This window comes from Hypanus sabinus, chromosome 10 (assembly GCF_030144855.1).
Source record: "Hypanus sabinus isolate sHypSab1 chromosome 10, sHypSab1.hap1, whole genome shotgun sequence".
Taxonomy (NCBI): domain Eukaryota; kingdom Metazoa; phylum Chordata; class Chondrichthyes; order Myliobatiformes; family Dasyatidae; genus Hypanus; species Hypanus sabinus.
The window spans coordinates 150,039,860-150,062,507 of NC_082715.1; the positions used below are offsets into that span (position 1 = coordinate 150,039,860).

At 45.2% G+C, this 22,648-nt stretch overlaps 1 protein-coding gene across 1 annotated transcript in view; it reads right to left on the bottom strand.

Annotated features, from left to right (window-relative positions):
• slc5a1 (solute carrier family 5 member 1) overlaps positions 1-21,993 on the bottom strand; it is a 124,706-nt gene extending 102,713 nt beyond the window's left edge. Inside the window, exon 1 of the mRNA XM_059983246.1 lies at positions 21,741-21,993. Within this exon, the coding sequence (XP_059839229.1) occupies positions 21,741-21,953 (213 nt within the window). The 5' untranslated portion in view covers positions 21,954-21,993. The remainder of the gene's footprint in view (positions 1-21,740) is intronic.
• Between the last annotated feature and the right edge of the window lie 655 nt (positions 21,994-22,648).

Genomic DNA, 22,648 nt, shown 5'->3' on the forward strand with positions numbered 1-22,648 from the left:
AGTCCTGGTTGTGAATATGTCCTGGGTTGCTGGGTTGTAGAGAACCATGTTTGAATACATACCTGAGAAATGTTCTGGTAATTACAAGTTACTATTACAAAAGGGCAAGGCTTTAAAAGAAACAACCACTTTGGCTTCATAATCCATCAGGAGACATCAGAGGATAATGGCCAGATTGGTTGAGGCTGACAGAAAGGCAGCAGTAATGGACATAACTATGTGTTACAACACTGGTGTGCAGAAGAGCATCTCTGAAGACACAGCACATTGGGCTTTGAAGCAGCAGAAGGCCATGGACATACAGTCAGTAGCCACTTCATTAGATATAGGTGGTACCTGAGAAGGTGGGTGGAGCTGCCCACTTGATGTCTGGAAACGGTGCTATTGTGTAGGGAGTTGCAACATTGATGAAGTTGCTGGAAGATACTTCTAAGACACAAGTAATGTGTGATGTGTGGGACATATGCTAATGGTGATATGTCATTGTACTCACCATCCTTGCCCCACAGAATTTCCTGCTGAGTCCATCCGGCATTTTTGTGAATTGCACAGACTTACCAATATACCTCAATAGTATCCTGGGAGAGTTATTTGTTTAATTTTGAGACTTTTTAGAGTGTGATATAGGGATTCTAACTCACTCTGGTCCATTGGGAAGTTGGTTAACAATATCACAAGGAAACTGAAGTAATCCTAGGATCATGAAAATGGTCGGGCACTGAGGAGTGCAGTAAAACAGAGGGATCTGGGAATACAGATACAAAATTCCCTAAAAGTGGCATCACAGGTAGATAGGGTAGTAAAGAGAGCTTTTGGTACATTGGCCTTTATAAATCAAAGTATTGAGTATTGATTGCTGTAATTGTTATATGGTTATATGGTTATAAGAGTTGGAATGTTTTGGTGAGGTTGTATAAGGCATTGGTGAGGCTGAATTTGGAGTATTGTGTGCAGTTTTGGTCACCGAATTACAGGAAGGATATTAAAAAGGTTGAAAGAGTGCAGAGAAGGTTTACAAGGATGTTGCTGAGACTGAGTTACAAAGAAAGGTTGAATAGGTTAGGATTTTATTCCCTGGAGCTTGGAAGAATGAGGGGAGATTTGATCGGTGGCGAAGTTCCCATTCCAGTACCACCTTCCCATGATCTCAATGGCTCTCCACACAGCTTTAGACCACTTGGACAACACAAACACCTATGTCAGGTTGCTGCTCATCAACTATAGCTCAGCATTTAATACCATCATTCCCACAATCCTGAATGAGAAGTTGCAGAACCTGGGCCTCTGTACCTCCCTCTGCAATTGGATCTTCGACTTTCTGACTGCAAGACCACAATCTGTGCAGATTGGTGGTAGCATCTCCTCCTCGCTGACTATCAACACTGGAGCATCACAGGGGTGTGTGCTTAGCCCACTGCTCTACTCTGCATACATATGACTGTGTGGTTAGGCATAGCTCAAATACCATTTATAAATTTGCTGACCTCACAACTATTGTTGGTAGAATCTCAGGTGGTGATGAAAGGGCATACAGGAGTAAGATACGCCAACTAGCAGAGTGGTGCCACAGCAACAATTTGGTATTCAACATCAGTAAGACGAAAGAGTTGATTATGCACCAGGAGGGGTAAGACAAAGGAATACATACTGAACCTCATAGAGGGATCTGAAGTAGACAGAGTGAACAGTTTCAAATTTCTGGGTGTCAAGATCTCTGAGGATCTAACCTGGTCCCAAAATATCAATGTAGTTATAAAGAAGGCAAGACAGCAGCTATACTTTATGAGGAGTTTGAAGAGATTTGGCATGTCAACAAATATACTTGAAAACTTCTATAGTTGTACAGTGGAGAGCATTTTGACAGTCTGCATCACTGTCTAGTATGGAGGGGCTACTGTACAGGACCAAAAGAAGCTACAGAGGGTTGTAATTCTAGTCAGCTCCATCTCAGGTACTAGCCTACAAAGTACCCAGGACATCTTTAGGGAGCAGTGTCTCAGAAAGGAAGTACCCATTATTAAGGACTTCCAGGGTATGCCCTTTTCTCATTATTGGATCAGGTAGGAGGTACAGAAGCCTGAAGGCACACACTCAGTGCTTCTTCCCCTCTGCCATCCAATTTCTAAATGGACATTGAAGCCTTGGACACTACCTCGCTTTTTTTAATATACAGTATTTCTGTTTTTGCATGTTAAAAAAATCTATTCAATATAAGTAATTGATTTACTTGTTTATTTATTATTATTATTGTTATTTTATTTGTCATTTTTTTTTCTCTGCTAGATTATGTATTGCATTGAACTGCTGCTGCTAAGTTATCAAATTTCATGTCAGATACAGGTGATAATAAACCTGATTCTGATTCTGATTCATGTGAATCTACATTGGGATAGAAAGGACACACAGCTTTACATTCCTGAGTTCTAACATACCTGATGACTTGTCCTGGGCCCAGTTTTACAATTGAAAGGCAGGTACACCAGTGTCTTTACATTCTTAGAAAGTTAAGAAGGTTCAGCTTGTTATCGAACATGCTAACAAACTTCTACAGTTGAAAGCCAGAGTCTGGGTTTCGAATGTAGAGGTGTATACAGTAAGAAGCTGCAGAGAGTAGTGTAGTCTGCCCAATACATCACAAACACAACCTTCCGCACTGTTGATAGTATCTATAGGAGGTGCTGTCTCAAGAAGGCAATTTCTATCACCAAAGATCCCACCACCCACGTCATGCCATCTTCTCACAGTTCCTATTAGGCAGGAGGTACAGAAACCTGAAGTCCCATGCCACCAGGTTTAAGAACAGTTACTTCAAGATCAACCATTCAGTTCTTGAACTGACCTGCAAAACCACTGACCACTTTGCACTAAAATAGACTTAGCAATTTTTGTTTTGATCGTGTCCCCTCTTATAAAAATGATGTCTAGTTTACATTTGTCTTGTGAATGCTGCTTATTTGATGCTACATGCTTGTGATGCTGCCACTGTTCACTGCTCACTTGTGCATATGACAGTCAACTTGATTTTTGGCTTTGGATTCAGCCATTCTTATTTCAATGTGACCTCACTGCATCTGTACTTTGCAACACAACTTGTTCCTTCTTTCCCTAAAAGGCTCAGCTGCCCCAGAACATCAGAAGAGTTATTGATTACAAATCTTTAAATGGGCTATACAATATATACAAGTGTACAAAACATACAAACAAAGAGTGGGATTGGAATCAGAGTCAGAGCCAGGCTTAATATCACTGACGCAAGTCGTGAAATCTGTTGTTTTGTGGCATCAGTACAATGTAATATATAAAAACTATAAATCACAATTATAAAAAATATACATGATATAGTATAGAATATATACATTTAATTTATAGTTTATACTTATAAAACTAAATAAGTAGTACAAAGAGAGAGCCAAAAATAGTGAGCTGGTGTTCATGGGTTGGTTCAGAAACCTGATAACAGAGGGAAAGAAACTGTTCCTTTAATATTGAGTGTGTATCTTCGGTCTTTTGTACCTTCTCCCTGATGGTATCAATGAGAAGGGAGAACGTCCTGAGTGATGAGGGCCTGTAATGATGTTGCCTTTTTGAAGCATCGTCTTTTGAAGGTGTCCTCGGTGCTGAGGAGGCGGGTGCTGATGATGGAGCTGGCTGAGTTTGCAATATTCTGAGGCTTTTTTTTCAATCCTGTGCAGTGGCCCTCTATACCAGACTATGATACAACCAGTTAGAATGCACTCCACAGTACATCTGTAGAAATTTGCTAGCGTCATATCAAAACTGCTCAAACTCACAATGAAATATAGCTATTGTCATGCCTTCTTTGTAATTGCATCAATATGTTTGGCCCAGGATAGATCTTCAGAGATGTTGACACCTAGGAACTTGAAGCTACAACCCTTTAGACAATTGCTTGTTCCTTTGTCTACCACAGGGAACCACTAACTCAGAAGCTCTGTTCTGTTTGTGTTGCTCTTGAAGATTGTTGAAAGGCCTTTTGGCATGAGTTCCAGGTGTAAGCAGGTGTCCAAAACAGTTACCAGGGCAATGAGAGTCCAAACACTCACAGCCCCTGGTTACTGGTAACAGGTTATGTGACTGGGGCTCAGTATGGGAACCGTACTCCCGTTGGTCTAACACATCTCTCCAATTAGAAAGCCTGAGGTAAAACAGAGGAAGCATCAGCCAATCAGCAGTGGGCTTAAAGACTCTCTCCTGCAGTGGGGCAGTGAGGATAAACAACAACAACTTGTGCTTGCCAGAAAGCAAAATACTGCAGATGGCAGATAACTGAGATAAAAATAAACAGGAAATGCTAGGATTCTGCGGTAGGCCACGAAGCACTCTCTGGGAAATTTTGGGTTTTATAATTTGCTCTTTTAACACAGTAACTTTCACACTGTGCTTCACTGGGACATTCAGACAGCACTTGACAGTGGGAGGCAGGTATTGGGTATGGTCGAATATTTTTAAAAGAAGGTGGTGAGTTTTAGGGAGGGTGTCTGGTGCCAAAGGCCCTGGGAACAGAAGACATGTCCACCAGTGGTGCGGATCTGATCAGGGAGGTTCAAGACAGTGGAGAGGGTTGAGAGACTGTAATTCCAGAGGGTGGAAGCTTCTGATAAGGATAATGATTGTAATGGGCTACCAGCGGCGGTGATGGAGATGGAAACAATAGGGTCTTTTAAGAGACTCCTGGATGGGTACATGGAACTTAGAAAAATAGAGGGCTCCGGGTAAACCTAGGCAGTTCTAAGGTGAGGACATGTTTGGCGCAGCTTTGTGGGTTGAAGGGACTGTATTGTGCTGTAGGTTTTCTATGTTTCTACCAGAGAACAGAGACTACACAACATAGAACATTACAGGATATTACCGGTACTTCAGCCCATGATGTTTTGTCAACTTTTAACCTACCTATCAATCTAACCCTTCCATCCTACATAGCCCCCTCTTTTTCTAAGAGCTTCTTAAATTCCCCTAATGTATCTACAACATAAGACCATAAGAAATAGCAGCAGCAGTCGGCCATCTGGACTGTCAAGCCTGCTCCACCATTTAATAAGATCTCGGCTGATGTCCATGACTCATCTCCACCTGCCTGCCTTTTCCCCATAGCCCTTAATTCCCCTACTATGCAAAAATCTATCCAACCTTGTCTTAAATATACTTACTGTGGTAACCTCCACTGCTTCATTGGGCAGAAAATTCCACAGATTCACCACTCTCTGGGAAAAGCAGTTCCTCATCATCTCCATCCTAAATCTACTCCCCCAAATCTCGAGGCTTCTATGACCACCTATGACCACCAGTTCATATTATGCAGGCGGTATCTGCCTCTATGACCACCCTGGCAGGATGTTCCATACATCTACTACTCTCTGTGCATAAAACTTTACCTCTGACATCTCCCTGTACTTTCCTACAATCACCTTAAAATTATGCCCCCTCATTTTACTGATTTCCACCCTGGAATAAAAGTCTCTGGCTACCCCTTTGATTTACGTCTCTTACCATTTTGTACACCACTCTCAAGTCACCTCTCATCTTCCTTCCTCTCCAAGAAACCACCTCCTAGTCTGTGGTGTCTACAGGAGATGCTGCTTCAAGAAGCAACATCCATATTAATGATCCCCACTATCCAGGCCATGCTATCTTCTTGCAGGAGGTACGAAAGCCTTTAGTTCCACACCACCAGGTTGAAGAACAGCAATTTCCCTTCAATCACATGGTTCCCTTCAATTCACATGGTTCATTTCCACCTCAATATTTCAACACTCTGATCACTTTGCACATTGTTCTAGTTGTATAATTTTGTATAATGCATGTTTGTGCTTGTGAATGCCTTGTGCCTGTGATTCTGCAGCAAGTTCGGCTTTTCATGGTGCCTGTGCACTCGAATTCTTACATGTGATAATAAACCTGACTTTGATATTGACTTTTCCTACCTGGGAGCCAGCATGGATCTGATGGATGAATAGACCCTAGTCATAGTCACATAGCATTGTACAGGCCCTTCATTCCAACTTGCTCATGCCGACTGAGATATTTGTTCAAGCTCGTCCCATTTGCCTGCGTTTGGCCCACCTCCCTCATGATGGGCACCATGGTAACGTAGTGGTTAGTGTAATGCTGTGACAACTTGGGGAGTTCAACTTGGTGTCCTCTGTAAAGTGTCTGCACATCTTTCCCATGGAATATGTGGGTTTCTCTGGGTGCTCCAGTTTCCTCCCATGGTCCAAAGACATACCTGTTGGTAGGTTAATTGGTCATTGTAAATTGTCCTGTGATTAGGCTGGGGTTAGATGAGTTTGTCAGGGGGTTGCTGGGTGGTACAGATGGAAGGGATGGGAAGGCCTATTCTATGCTGTATCGCTAAATTAAAATAAATCAGTCGCTATCCATGTACCAGTAAATATTTTTAAACATTTTGGTTGTAATTATTTTCACCTCTGGCAGCAGGTTCCACATAGACACCACTTTCTGCATGGAACACTTCCCCTCAGGTCCCTTTTCAATCCACGACCATCCACCTTATCAATGGCCCTCATCATTTTATATCCATTTCAAAGGTCACCCCTCTGCCCTCAGCCTCCTACCCTCCAATGAAACATCTAGCCTCTCCTTTTAACTCAAACCCTCTAGTCCTGTTAACTTTCACATGAATCTCTCCTACACCCTTTCCAGCTTAATGACATTCTCCCCATAGCTGGGCAACTGGCACTGGTGATTGTCTGTCATAATGGACAATGACAGGAAACCTGTGCAGGAGAGTTTTTGAAGTGAAAAAGTCGTTGCACTGGAATCTTGACTTCAGAAGTCCAGGTCTAATGGTACAAACAAGCACCACAAACTGGTTGCAGTGGATGGATGTCACTGTAACTCTGTCCCTTGCTGGGACAGGTATGTCTCTATGTCACCGGGGTATGAAGCTGCTGGCTACCCTCAGCTGGTTTAGCCTGCCTGTTGAAGTGGTGTACCTGGGTGTGGCCACTGTCGCATACAACCAGGTGGAGCTCACCTGGAGCCACAGGTGAAAGCTGAGTGTCTGGTGGGGACAAAAGGTGAATGAGTTGCCCCAGAATGTACAGAGTGCCACCCCTTCCTGGATACCTGCATACAATAACCAATCACAAGCAAGAGAAAATCTGCAGATGCTGGAAATCCAAGCAACACACGCAAAATACTGGAGGAACTCAGCAGGCCAGGCAGCATTTTGGAAAAAAGCACAGTCAACTTTTCAGGCCATTTTGACAAGTAAAAGGGTGGGAAGAGATATCGTCCAAGTAGCTGTGAGAGTCCATGGGTTTATAAATAACCTTCCAGTTAGCTGTGAGAGTAACGCCATCTCCTTCTCTCAATTCCTCCATCTCTAACGCACCTGCTGTCAAGATGAGGCTTTTCATTCTAGAACGAAGCTGATGTCCTCTGTTTTCAAAGAAAAGGACTTCCTTTCCTCCACCGTCAATGCTGCCCTCAACCGCATCTCTTCCATTTCCCACAAGTCTGCTCTTAGTCCAACCTCCCGCCACCCCACGAGGGATAGGGTTCCTCTTGTCCTCACCTACCACCCCACCAACCTCTGCATCCAACACATAATTCTCCGAAACTTCTGCTACCTCCTACAGGATCCCAGCACCAAGCACATTTTTACCTCCCCCCACTTCACTTTATGCTTTCCAGAGGAATCGCTCCCTTTGTGACTCCCTTGTCCATTCATCCCTCCCCTAAGATTTCCCTCCTGACACTTATCCTTGCAAGTGGAACAAGTGCTACATCTGCCCCTACACGTCCTCCCTCACTACCATTCAGTATCCCAAACAGTCCTTCCAGGTGAGACAACACTTCACCTGTGAGTCTGTGGGGTCATGTACTGTGTTCGGTGCTCCTGGTGTGGCCTCCTGTATACTGGTGAGACCCAATGTAGATTGGAAGACTACTTTGTTGAGCATCTACGTCTGCCAGAAAAAGTGGAATCTCCCGTGGCCACCCATTTTAATTCCACTTCCCATTCCCATTCTGATATGCCCATCCATTGCCTCCTCCACTGTCATGATGAGGCCACACTTAGGTTAGAGGAACAACACTTTATATTCTGTTTGGGTAACCTCCAGCCTGATGGCATGAACATCTATTTCTCAAACTTCCAGTAATGCCCCCCACTCCCCCTCACCATTTCCCATCTCCTTTTCCCTCTCTCACCATCACCTCCCTCTGGTGCTCCTCCCCACTTTTCTTTCTTCCATAGCCTTCTGTCCATTTCACCAATCAACTTACCAGCTCTTTACTTCATCCCTCTCCCTCCAGGTTTCACCTATCACCTTGTGTTTCTCCCTCCTTCTCCCCCCCCCCCATCTTTTAAATCTACTCCTCAGCTTTTTATCCTCCAGTCCTGCTAAAGGGTTTTGACCTGAAACATTGACTGTGCCTCTTTCCATAGATGCTGCCTGGCCTGCTGAGTTCCTCCAGCATTTTGTGTGTGTTGCTCAATAATCTAACTGTGGTATCACTGAAGGCTTGTACAGTTGCAACATAACATGCACCTCCTGTACTCATTGCTCTGACTGATGAAAGAAAATGTGCCAACTGCTTTCTTTGCCACCCTGTCTAAGTGTGTTGCCACATTCAGGGAAATGTGTACCTGTGCTCTGGTTCTCTGTGTTACAACACTCCTCAGGGCCCTATCATTTACTGTGATTTAACTTTCCACCTGGCAGTTGTCCAGGTTACAGAAAACCTCCCCACTGCCTAGATGTCATATACCTTGATGATTTTCGACAGTCAACACACCATCATTTCCCCAAATCCAACAACACTATGAGCAGCATGAAAATATTTGCTTTTTCAATCTTTGTAAATCTTCAGATTGATTTTCCACAGTAATACCCTGCTTTAGCTTGGAGGAGATACATCCACAGGGTATTCAAGAGGGAGTGCCAGGTAGCAGATGCTTTCTCTCCATGCATGGGCCAGCCTCAGTGCGTGTCAGTGCTGACTGGGCTCTATCTCTTGGCAAGGATAGCCCTGCCTTCTTGTGTTGAGATGTGGGCAAAGTGGGTGGAGATCAGTTTTGCATGGATTAGGGAGTGTTGGTCATTGGAAGTGAGGAATCAAAGGGTGGCATCTACACGTGGGGTGTGTATCCGTAGTGGCAGCAGTGAGGATAAAGGTGAGTGTGGGGGAGTGGGCTGCCTTGTGGGAGCTCAGACCTGTTTGCAGCCTGCTCTCCCAGGGTAGACTGAGGGAGTCAGCAACCAGTGTCCTGGGACAGTCTAAGTTCTGTCCTCCTGGTCCCTGACCAGCTATCACAACCAGTGTTAAAGAACATGTCCTTTACTCCACATCCTTCCACTGTGTCTCTCTCCCACTCTCCATCTTTCTCCACACTCTCTCTTTTCTGCCTGTACTCTCTCCCACTGGCCCCGACCCTCTGAGGGACTGACACACCTCTACACACCCCCAGCAGTAGCCCTGCCTTCAGCCCTGAACACCAAGCTTCTGCCCACTTCCTCGTATCTCAGAATCATGCAGGTTGGCCAGTGGGTCTATTAAGTCAATGCTAGCCCTCAGATTAATCCCACCAATCTCATTCCCACACAACCATTCTCTCTCCCCTGTAATATTTCTCCCACTGCCCACCTACACCAGGGGAAATTCAGCAGTGGAGGAAAATATTAATAAAACATGAATATCCTTAATAAATAGAACTGACCCAGGCTTTTGCATTGGCCTTTTGCATAAAAACATCGTTGTGGGTTGCAATGTTAAATTAGGCCTGAAGACACCAGTGTACGTAAATGTTGCTGCTGAATCAAGCCAAAGTCATTTTTGACTTTGAGTTTTCATAATTTCTTTCCACACAGGAAGACAGTCAGCCTATCGAGTTTGTTCCAGCTCCAGGACAATCTCCTCCATCCCTTTCTCTCTTTTATATCTCTGTAATTATTCTCTCTCACAGGGACATTAACTCCAACCACACCCCCCCCCCCCCATTCTCCCACTTCCTCACTCATTAGGGCAAGTTACAGTAGGTAATTAATCTACAAACAGCACATAACTGGAATGTGGGAGGAAACCAGAGCATCTGGGAAAAACTTGAAAACTCCACATTGACAGCCCCGGAGTTCAGGATTGAACCCATCTCACTGTAGCTATGAGGCAGAAGCTCTACGTGTGCTTCAGTGTGGCACTCACACCTATCCAGCTCTCAATTTTCCCTCAAATTCTACAATTCTATTATTGATGCACCATCAATAACTCTTGGAGATGGGAGGCAAAAGATAGGCTTTTATTAGCTGCAAACGTGACCACAACATCTTGGAGACAGTGCCTCCAATCGCCTTTATACAGGGAGGAGCCACAGAAGCAGTCAGCAGAGGGGCATGTCCAGATAGGTATACACATAGTTTACCACAGTTATCTCATGTGGCTTGCTAGTAAACCTTTCTTTGATAAGGTTACTTTAAGGTTGTCTGTTGTTTATGCTTGAATGAATAATTCAATAAACCAGTAAATCAATAAATATTTCAAGTTTATATGTATGATAAGAACATACTATGAGGTTATTTGGCTCGTTAACTTAGTTCCTTCTAAGAGAATGACCCAAAGGGCAGGATGAATTATCGGTAATGACCAAATTTGTAATCAGAGATGTGACTCAAGAATATCCTGAAAAATATGCACTACTCTGAAGGCAGTCCCTGTCACACAAGAGGAATGACAGGAAAGATCCATCTACACGCCTCAGTGGAACTGTACTTGGCTCTGATACCTTTCAAGACTAACAAGGAATATCACATGAACATATTGATTTCAGCCAGCAACCGGATTTATAAGGCATTAGTCAGACAACATTTGGAGTATTGTGAGCAGTTTTGGGCCCCTTATCTAAGAAATGACATTTTAGCATTGGGTTTGGGGGTGGTCAACAGGAAATTCATGGGAGTGATCCCAGGAATGAAACGGTTAACATGTGTATAAGGAGAATTTGATGGTCTTCAGCTTGTGCTCCCTTTAGAAGTGGTGGTGGTGAATTTGTGGAATTTATTGTCACAGATGATTGTGGAGGCCAAGCCATTTGGGTGTATTTAAAGTATTTAGGCTCTTGATTAGTAAGGGCATCAAAGGTTAGAGGGAGAAAGCAGGAGGATGGGGTTGAGGGGGATAATAAATGAACCATGATAAAATGGTGGAGCAGACTTGATGGCTGAATGGCATAATTCTGCTCCTATATTTTATGGTTATGGTATAATCCTTTCCTTTTCTGTGGCAGCATGTCACAGTACAATGGGAACTCTAGATCAATACATATCTCATTTGTTGACACTTGTTAGTAACACCTAATTAATATTGGGCCTCTTGTTTTAACCTGTGATTTTTTTTTCATCATTATGTTTGGATTACTTTAATTTGGAAAAGATAAATAGACAGAGCTGATGCCTGCTGGGGAATTCTCTTAAAGACGTGTGGGTGGTGTGTAGGCCTCCATCGGTTAGGGTCGACATTGATGTTCTGTCCCAGCTGTCTCGAAATGCAAGCCAGGGCAGTAAAATACAAAGGCCAAGCTGTTAGGAGCATTTAATAGGTAGTGGGAGCTTATCCCCATTACCACCCCCTGGCTATAGCAACCTTGAGGAGCACTTAATTTAATAGTAGAGGTACAACTGTGTGGAGCTGCAGAGCTTGTGAACAACGCAGGTAATTATTGTTTTAAATATTTTAAAGTAGCTGAACAGATAGGGAGACAGATTCTGGGAAGGTGTAATAATAACAGGGTTGTCGTGGTGGGAGATTTTAATTTCCCAAATATTGATTGGCATCTCCCTAGAGCGAGGGGTTTAGACTGGGTGGACTTCATTAGGTGTGTTCGGAAAGGTTTCCTGACACAATATGTAGAGAAGCCTACAAGAGGAGAGGCTGTATTTGATCTGGTATTGGGAAATGAACCCGGTCAGGTGTCAGGTCTCTCGATGGGAGAGCATTTTGGAGACATTTCTATCTCCTTTACCATAGCATTGGAGAGGGATAGGAACAGACAAGTTAGGAAAGTGTTTAATTGGATAAAGGGGAAATATGAGGCTATCAGGCAGGAACTTGGATTCATAAATTGGGAGCAGATGTTCTCAGGGAAATGTATGGCAGAAATGTTGCAAATATTCAGGGGATATTTGCATGAAGTTCTGGATAGGTACGTTCCGATGAGACAGGGACAGGATGGTAGGGTACAAGAATCATGGTGTACAAAGGTTGCTGTAAATCTAGTCAAGAAGAAAAGAAAAGCTTACAAAAGGCTCAAAAAACTAGGTAATGATAGAGATCTAGAAGATTGTAAGGCTAACAGGAAGGAGCTTAAGAAAGAAATTAGGAGAGCTAGAAGGGGCCATGAGAAGGCCTTGGCGGACAGGATTAAGGAAAACCCCAAGGCATTCTACAAGTATGTGAAGAGCAGGAGGATAAGACATGAGAGAATAGGACCAATCAAGCATGACAGTGGATAAGTGTGTATGGAACTGAAGAAGATAGCAGAAGTATTCAATGCTTTGCTTCAGTATTCACTACAAAGAAGGATCTTGGCGATTGTAGGGATGACTGACAGTGGACTGTAACACTTGAGCATATAGACATTAAGAAAGAGGATCTGCAAGAACTTTTCTAAAGCATCAAGTTGGATAAATCACCGAGACCAGACGATATATAATCCAGACTACTGTGGAAGCTGAGGAAGGAGATTGCTGAGCCTCTGGCGATCATAAATGGGGATGAGAGAGGTTCTGGAGGATTGGAGGGTTGCAGATGTTGTTCCCTTATTCAAGAAAGGGAATAGAGATAAGCCAGGAAATTATAGACCAGTGAGTCTTATTTCAGTGGCAGGTAAGTTGTTGGAGAAGATCCTGAGAGGCAGGATTTATGAACATTTGGAGGCATATGTCACATGGGGACAGGAGGCTGGACCCAAGTGCAGGACGCAGGGGCAGGACAGGAATAACTAAAGGATAGAACCAGATGGGGAGACCAGGGCATGTGAAAGAGATGGGGCATGCTAGGTAATCCTGGGATTCAGAGAGAGTTCATGGCTGGGTTGGATCCCGGAGTTCGTGGCTAGGCTGGGTCTTGGAGTTCGTGGCTAGGCTGGGTCTTGGAGTTCGTGGCTAGGCAGGATCTTGGAGTCCGTGGCTAGGGAGGAGAGCTCCCTGGGCGGCCGCATAACAAGGGGTATGAAGGGTCAGAGACCACAGAATGGGCCACATACTCCTGGCAGGGCACCTCCCAGGCGTGAACACGGAGGCCCGGGCAAGACGCAGGACACCTGGGCAGGTAGCGGGCACAACCCATCAGAGGTGAGGGGTAGGAAGGGGACAGAGTCCCCCCGCCAGGCAACGGCAGTCCCGCCTGCTACCTGACGGAGGCAAGGGATCGGAAGGGAACTTGGTCTGGGGTAACTCCAAGACTGAGTCACAGAACTTGAGGATGAAGCCGTGGGCCCTCCAAGCCCGGACAACCAGAACAAACAGCCGATTAGACTAAACACCTCGGAACGTGGCAAACCACCTCGTACAAGACAACCAGCGAACAGGGCAAAACAGGTTCAGAGCAGGACGACCCCCCAACTAGGCTCGGTCCCGGAGTCCCTTATATCCACCTGCCAGCTGATAAACAACAGGCGCATCTTCTTAAGCCAAGATGATCTATTTGGCTTAAGGGTGACAGGAGGGATGGCTGCATGACCCGGAGTCCGCGGACCAGATCAAGACCCGGAATGTGGGCTACAGACTGGACCATAACATTGTAATATGATTAGGAACAGTCAGCGTGGCTTTGTCAAAGGCAGGTTGTGCCTTACAGGCCTGATTGAATTTTTTGAGGATATGACTAAATATGTTGATGAAGCTAGAGCAGTAGATGTAGTGTATATGGATTTCAGCAAGTCATTTGATAAGGTGCCCCATGCAAGGCTTATTGAGAAAGTAAGAAGGCATGGGATCCAAGGGAACATTGCTTTGTGGATCCAGAATTGGCTTGCCTACAGAAGACAAAGAGTGGTTGCAGATGGGTCATATTCTGTTTGGAGGTCAGTGACCAGTGGTGTGCCTCAGGGATGTGTTCTGGGACCCCTTCTCTTCGTGATTTTTATAAATGACCGGGATGAGGAAGTGGAGGGAAGGGTTAGTAAATTTGCTGATGACACAGAAGTTGGGGGTGTTGTGGATAGTGTGGAGGGTTCTCAAAGGTTACAGCAGGACATTGACATGGTGCAAAAATGAGCTGCAAGGTGGCAGATAGAGTTTAACCCAGATAAGGGTGAGGTGGTTCATTTTGGTAGGTCAAATATGATGGCAGAATGGTAAAACTCTTGGAGGTGTGGAGGATCAGAGTGATCTTGGGGTCTGAGTCCATAGGACACTTAAGCTGCTACGCAGGTTGAATCTGTGGTTAAGAAGGCATTCATCAACTGTAGGATTGAGTTTAGGAGCTGAGAGGTAATATTGCAGCTATATAGGACCCTGGTCAGACCCCACGTGAAGTACTGTGCTCAGTTCTGGTCGCCTCACTACAGTACAGATGCAGAAACCTTAGAAAGGTTGCAGAGGAGATTTACAAGGATGTTGCCTGGATTGAGGAGCATGCCTTATGAGAATAGGTTGAGTGAACTCAGCCTTTTCTCTATGGAGCAACGGAGGACGAGAGGTGACCTGATAGAGGTGTATAAGATGATGAGAGGCATTGATCATGTGGATAGTCAGAGGCTTTTTCCCATGGCTGAAATGGCTAGCACAAGAGGGCACAGATTTAAGGTGCTTGGAAGTAGATACAGAGGAGATGTCAGGGGTAAGTATTTTACACAGTGGTGAGTGTGTGGAATGGGCTGCTGGCAACAGTGGTGGAGATGGATACGAATGGGTCCTTTAAGGGACTCCTGGATAGGTCCATAGAGCTCAGAAAAATAGAGGGCTATGGGTAACCCTGGGTAATTTCTGAAACAATTACATGTTCAGCACAGCTTTGTGGGCCGAAGGGCCTGTATTGTGCTGCAGGTTTTCTATGTTTCTAACACAGAACAGGCATCAGTGGGATTAAGTGACAGGGTGCTCAGTTACTGCGTGGGCTGGGATTTCGTATTAAGTCAATCTGGGGAAAGATAGGCACTTTCCATCCAGGCAAGGGAACATCAGAGAGAGCAGCCTCCAACATCTTCCTGCACAGTGTGTGCCGTGTCTTCTGGGTTGGGGGGGGGGGGCACTGGGGTGTAAAGTGGTTACTGTCTAAGCCATTAAATGAGAGGATGTGGTGTCAGAATCACAGTGCCATATAGCACAGTAACAGACTTTGCGGCACGTTATGTCTATGGTGCCCATTGTATCTCTATGATAATCACTAATGCCAATGATCACCAATCGTAGTTCATTTCCTGCCACTGTCTGTAAGGAGTTTGTACATTGTCCTCGTGACTGCATGGATTTCCTCCAGCTACACTAATTTCCTTCCACATTCTAAAAATGTATGGGTTAGAGTTGGCCAAATGTATGCATGCTATGTTGGTGTCGGAAGCATAATGAGACTTATGGGCTTCCTCTCCCCCAGCATGTCTTTGGACTGTAGTGGTCAAAGATACAGAACAAAGCACCTCCCTGTGTGTTTTGATGTATATCTTTATTTTATTTTAAAATTAACCTTGATCTTTATTTGTTTGCAATGAGCATGTAGCCTTCAGTACCTTGGAGATTCCAGTACTTGTACGTTTGCTTCTTAAATAAAGACTAAGGAGCTGGTGGTGGACCTGAGGAGGGCTAAGGCACCGGTGATCCCTGTTTCCATCCAAGGGGTCAGTGTGGACATGGTGGAGGATTACAAATACCTGGGAATACGAATTGACAATAAACTGGACTGGTCAAAGAACACTGAGGCTGTCTACAAGAAGGGTCAGAGCCCTCTCTACTTCCTGAGGAGACTGAGGTCCTTTAACATCTGCCGCATGATGCTGAGGATGTTCTATGAGTCTGTGGTGGCCAGTGCTATCATGTTTGTTGTTGTGTGCTGGGGCAGCAGGCTGAGGGTAGCAGACACCAACGGAATCAACAAAGGCCAGTGTTGTTGTGGGGGTGGAACTGGACTCTCTGATGGTGGTGTCTGAAAAGAGGATGCTGTCCAAGTTGCATGCCATCTTGGACAATGTCTCCCATCCACTCCATAATGTATTGGTTAGGCACAGGAGTACGTTCAGCCAGAGACTCATTCCACCGAGGTGCAACACTGAGCATCATAGGAAGTCATTCCTGCCTGTGGCCATCAAACTTTACAACTCCTCCCTTGGAGTGTCAGACATCCTGAGCCAATAGGCTGGTCCTGGACTAATTTCCACTTGGCATTATTTACTTATTATTATTTAATTATTTATGGCTTTATATTGCTTTTTTTCTTCACTATTCTTGGTTGGTGCACCTGTAACGAAACCAATTGCCCTCGGGATTGATAAAGTATATCTGTCTGCCTGTAAATGTCATGAGAATGTTTGCTCCCAGTGCCTTCTCAGACAGATCCAAACTTCAACTGCTATCAGTGTGAAAATTGACCGCCACATCCCATTGAAATCTCTTAACTTAAACCTGCACCCTTTTAAACCAAAGGAATTCAGTAGCAGATGCATGGTTGAGGGAGGATTGGGAGTATGGGGAAAACTGGAAAGCTCAGACTGGACCTGGCAGTGGGATGGACACTGATGGACTTTTGAATCTGGGGTCCAGTGTCGGCAGAGAACTAGTCTACTCTGACCAGGGGAGAAGGAGGCGTCATGGGCCTGTGATCCCAATCGGAGAAATGCAAACCCTCTTAACCCTCTTGGACAACTCTCTGACTCTTTCCCTTCCCATTACAAAATCTCTCTTAAACACTTATCTAGTCCTGATACCCCCCCCCCCCCACACAGATTCTGTTTGAGACGCTCAGTTTCTCCAATAGATTATGTATGTGTGCTCCAGATTCCAGCTTCTTCAGTCTCCTCTAGTTCTTGTTCAGCTTCCCATGTGGATTTTCCATCATCTGTCTGTCTGGAGGGTAATTCCATTCCTAACACCCTCTTCCTAACAACTCCATTTTATCCCATCTTCACAAACGCAAAATATTCTGAAAATAGAGTTACGTGCATAAAGAACTCAACGGTCAGGCAGTATATCTATGGAGAGGAATGCATAGATTCCCCTCCTTATTTCAGACTGAGACCCTTCATCAGGACTGAAGATAAAAGGAAAGAAGCCAGAATAAGAAGGTGGGTGGGTAGGGCAGGGAGGATGAAGTGAGAAGCTGGGGGGTGATAGGTGGAACCTTGTAACCCATTTCAGCCAGGGAAAGGATGGAGAAGATTCATCCAACAGGCCATCAGTAATCTGCAGTAAGGTATGGGTTGAGATAGATGCTGGGGCAGAGAGAGACAATAATAGACAATAGTCAGTAGGTGCAGGAGTAAGCCGTTCGGCCCTTCGGCCTTTCTAGCCAGCACCACCATTCATTGTGATCATGGCTGATCATACACAATCAGTACCCCGTTTCTGCCCTCTCCCCATATCCCTTGACCCTGCTATCTATAAGAGCTCTATCTAACTCTCTCTTGAATGCATCCAGAGACTTGGCCTCCACTGCCTTCTGGGGCAGAGCATTCCACATATCCAACACTCTCTGGGTGAAAAAGTTTTTCTGCATCTCTGTTCTAAATGGCCTGCCCCTTATTCTTAAACTGTGGCCTCTAGTTCTGGACTCACCCATCAGCAGGAACATGTTTCCTGCCTCCAGTGTGTCCAATCCCTTAATAATCTTATATGTTTCAATCAGATCCCCTCTCATCCTTCTAAATTCCAGTGTCTACAAGCCCAGTCGCAACAATCTTTTAACATATGACAGTCCCGCCATTCCAGGAATTAACCTTGTGAACCTATGCTGCACTCCCTCAATAGCAAGAATGTCCTTCCTCAAATTTGGAGACCAAAACTGCACACAATACTCCAGGTGGGGTCTCACCAGGGCTCTGTACAGCTGCAGAAGGACCGCTTCACTCCTATACTCAATTCCTCTTGTTATAAAAGCCAGCATGCCATCAGCTTTCTTCACTACCTGCTGTACCTGCATGCTTGCTTTCATTGACTGATGTACAAGAACACCTAGATCTCGTTGTACTTCCCCTTTTCCTAACTTGACTCCATTTAGATAGTAATCTGCCTTCCTGTTCTTGCCACCAAAGTGGATAACCTCACATTTATCCACATTAAACTGCATCTGCCATACATTTGCCCACTCACCCAACCTGTCCAAGTCACCCTGCATTCTCATAACATCCTCTTGACATTTCACACTGCCACCCAGCTTGTGCCATCAACAAATTTGCTAATGTTACTTTTAATCCCTTCATCTAAATCATTAATGTATATTGTAAACAGCACTGAACCTTGTGGTACCCCACTGGTCACAGCCTGCCATTCCGAAAGGGACCATTAATCACTACTCTGTTTCCTGTCAGCCAGCCAATTTTCAATCCATGTCAGTACTCTGCCCCCAATACCATGTGCCCTAATTTTGCCCACTAATCTCCTATGTGGGACTTTATCAAAAAGCTTTCTGGAAGTCCAGGTGCACTACATCCACTGGCACTCCCTTGTCCATTTTCATAGTCACATCCTCAAAAAACTCCAGAAGATTACTCAAGCATGATTTTCCCTTCATAAACCCATGCTGACTCGGACTGATCCTTCTACTGCTATCCAAATGTGTCATAATTTCCTCTTTTATAATTGACTCCAGCATCTTTCCCACCACTGAAGTCAGACTAACCGGTCTATAATTCCCTGTTTTCTCTCTCCCTCCTTTCTTGAAAAGTGGGACAACATTAGCCACTGTCCAATCAGCAGGAACTGTTCCTGAATCTATAGAACATTGGAAAATGATTACCAATGAGTCCACGATTTCTAGAGCCACCTCTTTAAGTACCCTGGGATGCAGACCATCAGGTCCTGGGGACTTATCAGCCTTCAGACTCAACAGTCTATCCAACACCGTTTCTTGCCTAATATAAATTTCCTTCAATTCATCCTTTACCCTAGTTCCTTTGGCCACTATTACATCTGGGAGATTGTTTGTGTCTTCCCTAGTGAAGACAGATCCAAAGTACCTGTTCAACTCATCTGCCATTTCCTCGTTCCCCATAATAAATTCACCCGTTTCTGTTTTCAATGGCCCAATTTTGGTCTTAACTATTTTTTTGCTATTCACATACCTAAAGAAGCTTTTACTATCCTCCTTTATATTCTTGGCTAGTTTACCTTCGTATCTCATTTTTTCTTGGCGTATTGCCTTTTTTGTTATCTTCTGTTGCTCTTTAAAAGCTTCCCAATCCTCCATTTTCCCACTCATCTTTGCTATGTTATACTTCTCTTTTATTTTTATACTGCCCTTTACTTCCCTCGTCAGCCACGGCTGCCCCTTACTCCCCTTAGGATCTTTCTTCCTCTTTGGAACGAACCAATCCTGCACCTTCTGCAATATTCCCAGAAATACCTGCCATTTTTGTTCCATTGTCTTCCCTGCTAGGGTATTGTTCCATTGAACTTTGGCCAGCTCCTCCCTCATAGCTCCATAGTTTCCTTTGTTCAACTGTAATACTGACACAAGGGACTGAATATCATTCCTCACCAACAGAGCCACCCCACCCCCTCTGCCAGTTAGTCTGTCCTTTCGATAAGATGTATATCCTTGAATATTCATTTCCCTGGCCCTGTCTCAGTTATTCCCACAACATCGTACTTGCGAATTTCCAACTGAGCCTCAAGCTCATCTACTTTATTTCTTATACTTCGTGCATTCATATATAATACTTTTAATTCCGTACTCCCCTCTCCTTTCATATCAATTCTTATTTCACTTGGCCATACTGTATGATCTCTTCTTGAGCTTTCTACTCCATTGATTCTGTTGTCCTTTTTAACTTTTCCTTTAACTCCAGCCTTATATTTCCAGTTCATCCCACTTTTAAACACATCCGTGTTGCAGTGGCAAACCTGTCTGCCAGAATGCTGGTCCCCCGCCTATTAAGGTGCAACCCGTCCCTTTTGTACAATTCATCCCTTTCCCAAAACAGATCCCAGTGGTCCAAGAATGTAAATCCTTGCTTCCTGCACCAGTTCCTCAGCCACACATTCAGATCCATTGTCTCCCTGTTCCTGCCCTCTCCAGCACGAGGAACTGGAAGCAAACCAGAGATAACCACCCTGGAAGTCCTGCTTTTCACTCTTCTTTCGAGTTCTCTGAAGTCCCGCTGCAGAATGTCCTTCCTCTTTTTCCCGATGTCATTTGTGCCGACATGCTCTACCACTTCCGGCTGTTCACCTTCACCCTTGAGGATTCCCTGCAATCGGTCCGTGATGTCCTAGCACCAGGGAGGCAACACACCATCTTTAAATTTCGCCTGTAGCCGCAGAAACCCCTTTCCGTACCTCTTACTATGGAGTCCCCTACTACCACGGCTCTTCCTGATATCTGACTCCTCGGCTCTGCTTCTGCACCAATTTTCAGCTCGCAGACCTGTCCGCCTCTCAGACTGGCAGTATCTTCTGTCCTGACAACTTCCAAGAAGGTGAACCTGTTTACGAGAGGTACATCCCTGGGGTCTCCTGTACTTCAAGCATCCTTTCCTTCCTCATCGTCGCCCCCTTTCTCTCTTCCGGTATCCTCGGTGTAACGACCTCACTGTAGGTCCTGTCCAGAAAACCCTCGTTTTCGAGGATAAACCTGAGGTTGTCCAGTTCTTTCTTCAGTGCTGCAACATGCTCCTTCAGAAGCTGAATCTGGACATACTTTACGCAGCTGTAGCAGCCGGGGGCACCATCAGTGTCCCTGACCTCCCACATCATGCACATAACACACTGAATCAGCTTAGCGGTCATGTCTTCACCCTCTGCAATTGTGCCTGGCGTAGTCTCCTTGCCCGAAGACTCTCGAGCCAAAGACTAGCACTTTTCACACCAGGCACTTCCCTCGACCAGGCCACTTCCCGACAGCTGTCTGAAAAGCGTGAGGTCAGCAGGAGGTGGAGGGGGGCTTTGGGGAGTTTGCAGACAGTCAGGTTTAGATTTCTACTGCTTTTATACCAGAGACCTGATGAAGGGTCTCGGCCCAAAACATCGACTGTTTACTCCCATCTACAGACGCTGCCTGACCTGCTGAGCCGTCAGAGAACACTGTGTGTATTGCTCTGGATTTCCAGCATCTGCAGGAACTCTTGTGTCTTCTGATTTTATATATTACTATTTCCTCCCACCCCACCCCCCTCTCTCTCCCTCCCCTTTCTGCGCTCATTTCACTTTGACCACAAATTCATTTTCGCTTCTGCCTTTTACTTCCCTGCCTTGAAATCAGGAGGTGCGCTGCGAGGGGCAGTGGCGGGGAGAGAGGGACCCTCCCTTATCATGGAAGGATACTCCTAGACCAGCGAGCTGTGGCTGAGGACGTCCTTCAGGAAGCTGTCTGCATAAGTTTTAAGAGTTTAAAAACCAGTGCAAACAACTTGGGCAGCGGAGATGTTTGAGTGATATCAAATAACAACAGAATTAATAGATTTTGAATACGCGGTGTACTCACGAGATCACTGGTGTAAAATCACTCAATGAAATTAGAGTTCATTCTAAACAGAGTGAATAGTTTTACAGACTTTATAAAACCATACTTCAGAGGCCGTTGGTGAAGTGCGCAGGGTTTTAGCCCAGACTCACCCAAATTCCTACAGCCAGGACCAGGAGAAAGTAGATGACAATGACCGAGATGTCGGCCGGGTTGTTGACGGCCAGTGAGTTGCCTGACCCGGTGTCATTGTCTGCAGACACGGTAGTGCTCTCCATCGCCGCTTCGCTGAGCAGGTGCCGACTGTCAAAGCAATACTTTGAGAGAAGCAGAGGCTTCCAAACATTGCACAAGAGTCTCTTCATATCTCGGCAGGTGTGGTTTCTTTCTATTTTCCTCTCCAATTTACAGTTAATAATAAAACCAGGAAATAGAGCCAGGTTTGTGCAATAAACTCAGCATGAGCTGACTAGAGAACGACAGGACGTAACAGTCCGATACCGTCCGAGGCACCCATATGCTAGCTCTAGGTCACCCATTAGACACGGGGTGATACTGCTAGGTTAGAGGACCCAGTCCAGTCCAAAATTTCATCCACGCTGACACAGCTGGACGAGTGAAAAGACAGTTGGAGGGAAGGGGTCAACACAACTGGAGGAGTGAGGGAAGGACAGATGAGGGGTGGGCAAAAGACAGCTGGGTGGGGGAAGCACAGGTCAGGGGAGGGGAAGGACGTTGGGTGCTGGGGTAAGGACAGGTGGAAGGCTGGGGAGATGACAATAGACAGTAGGCGCAGGAGAAGGCCATTCGGCCCTTCTAGCTAGCACCGCCATTCACTGTGATCATGGCTGATCATACACAATCAGTACCCCATTCCTGCCCTCTCCCCATATCCCTTGACCCCGCTATCTATAAGAGCTCTATCTCTCTCTTGAAAGCATCCAGAGACTTGGCCTCCACTGCCTTCTGGGGCAGAGCATTCCACATATCCAACACTCTGGCTGAAAAAGTTTTTCAGCATCTCTGTTCTAAATGGCCTACCCCTTATTCTTAAACAGTG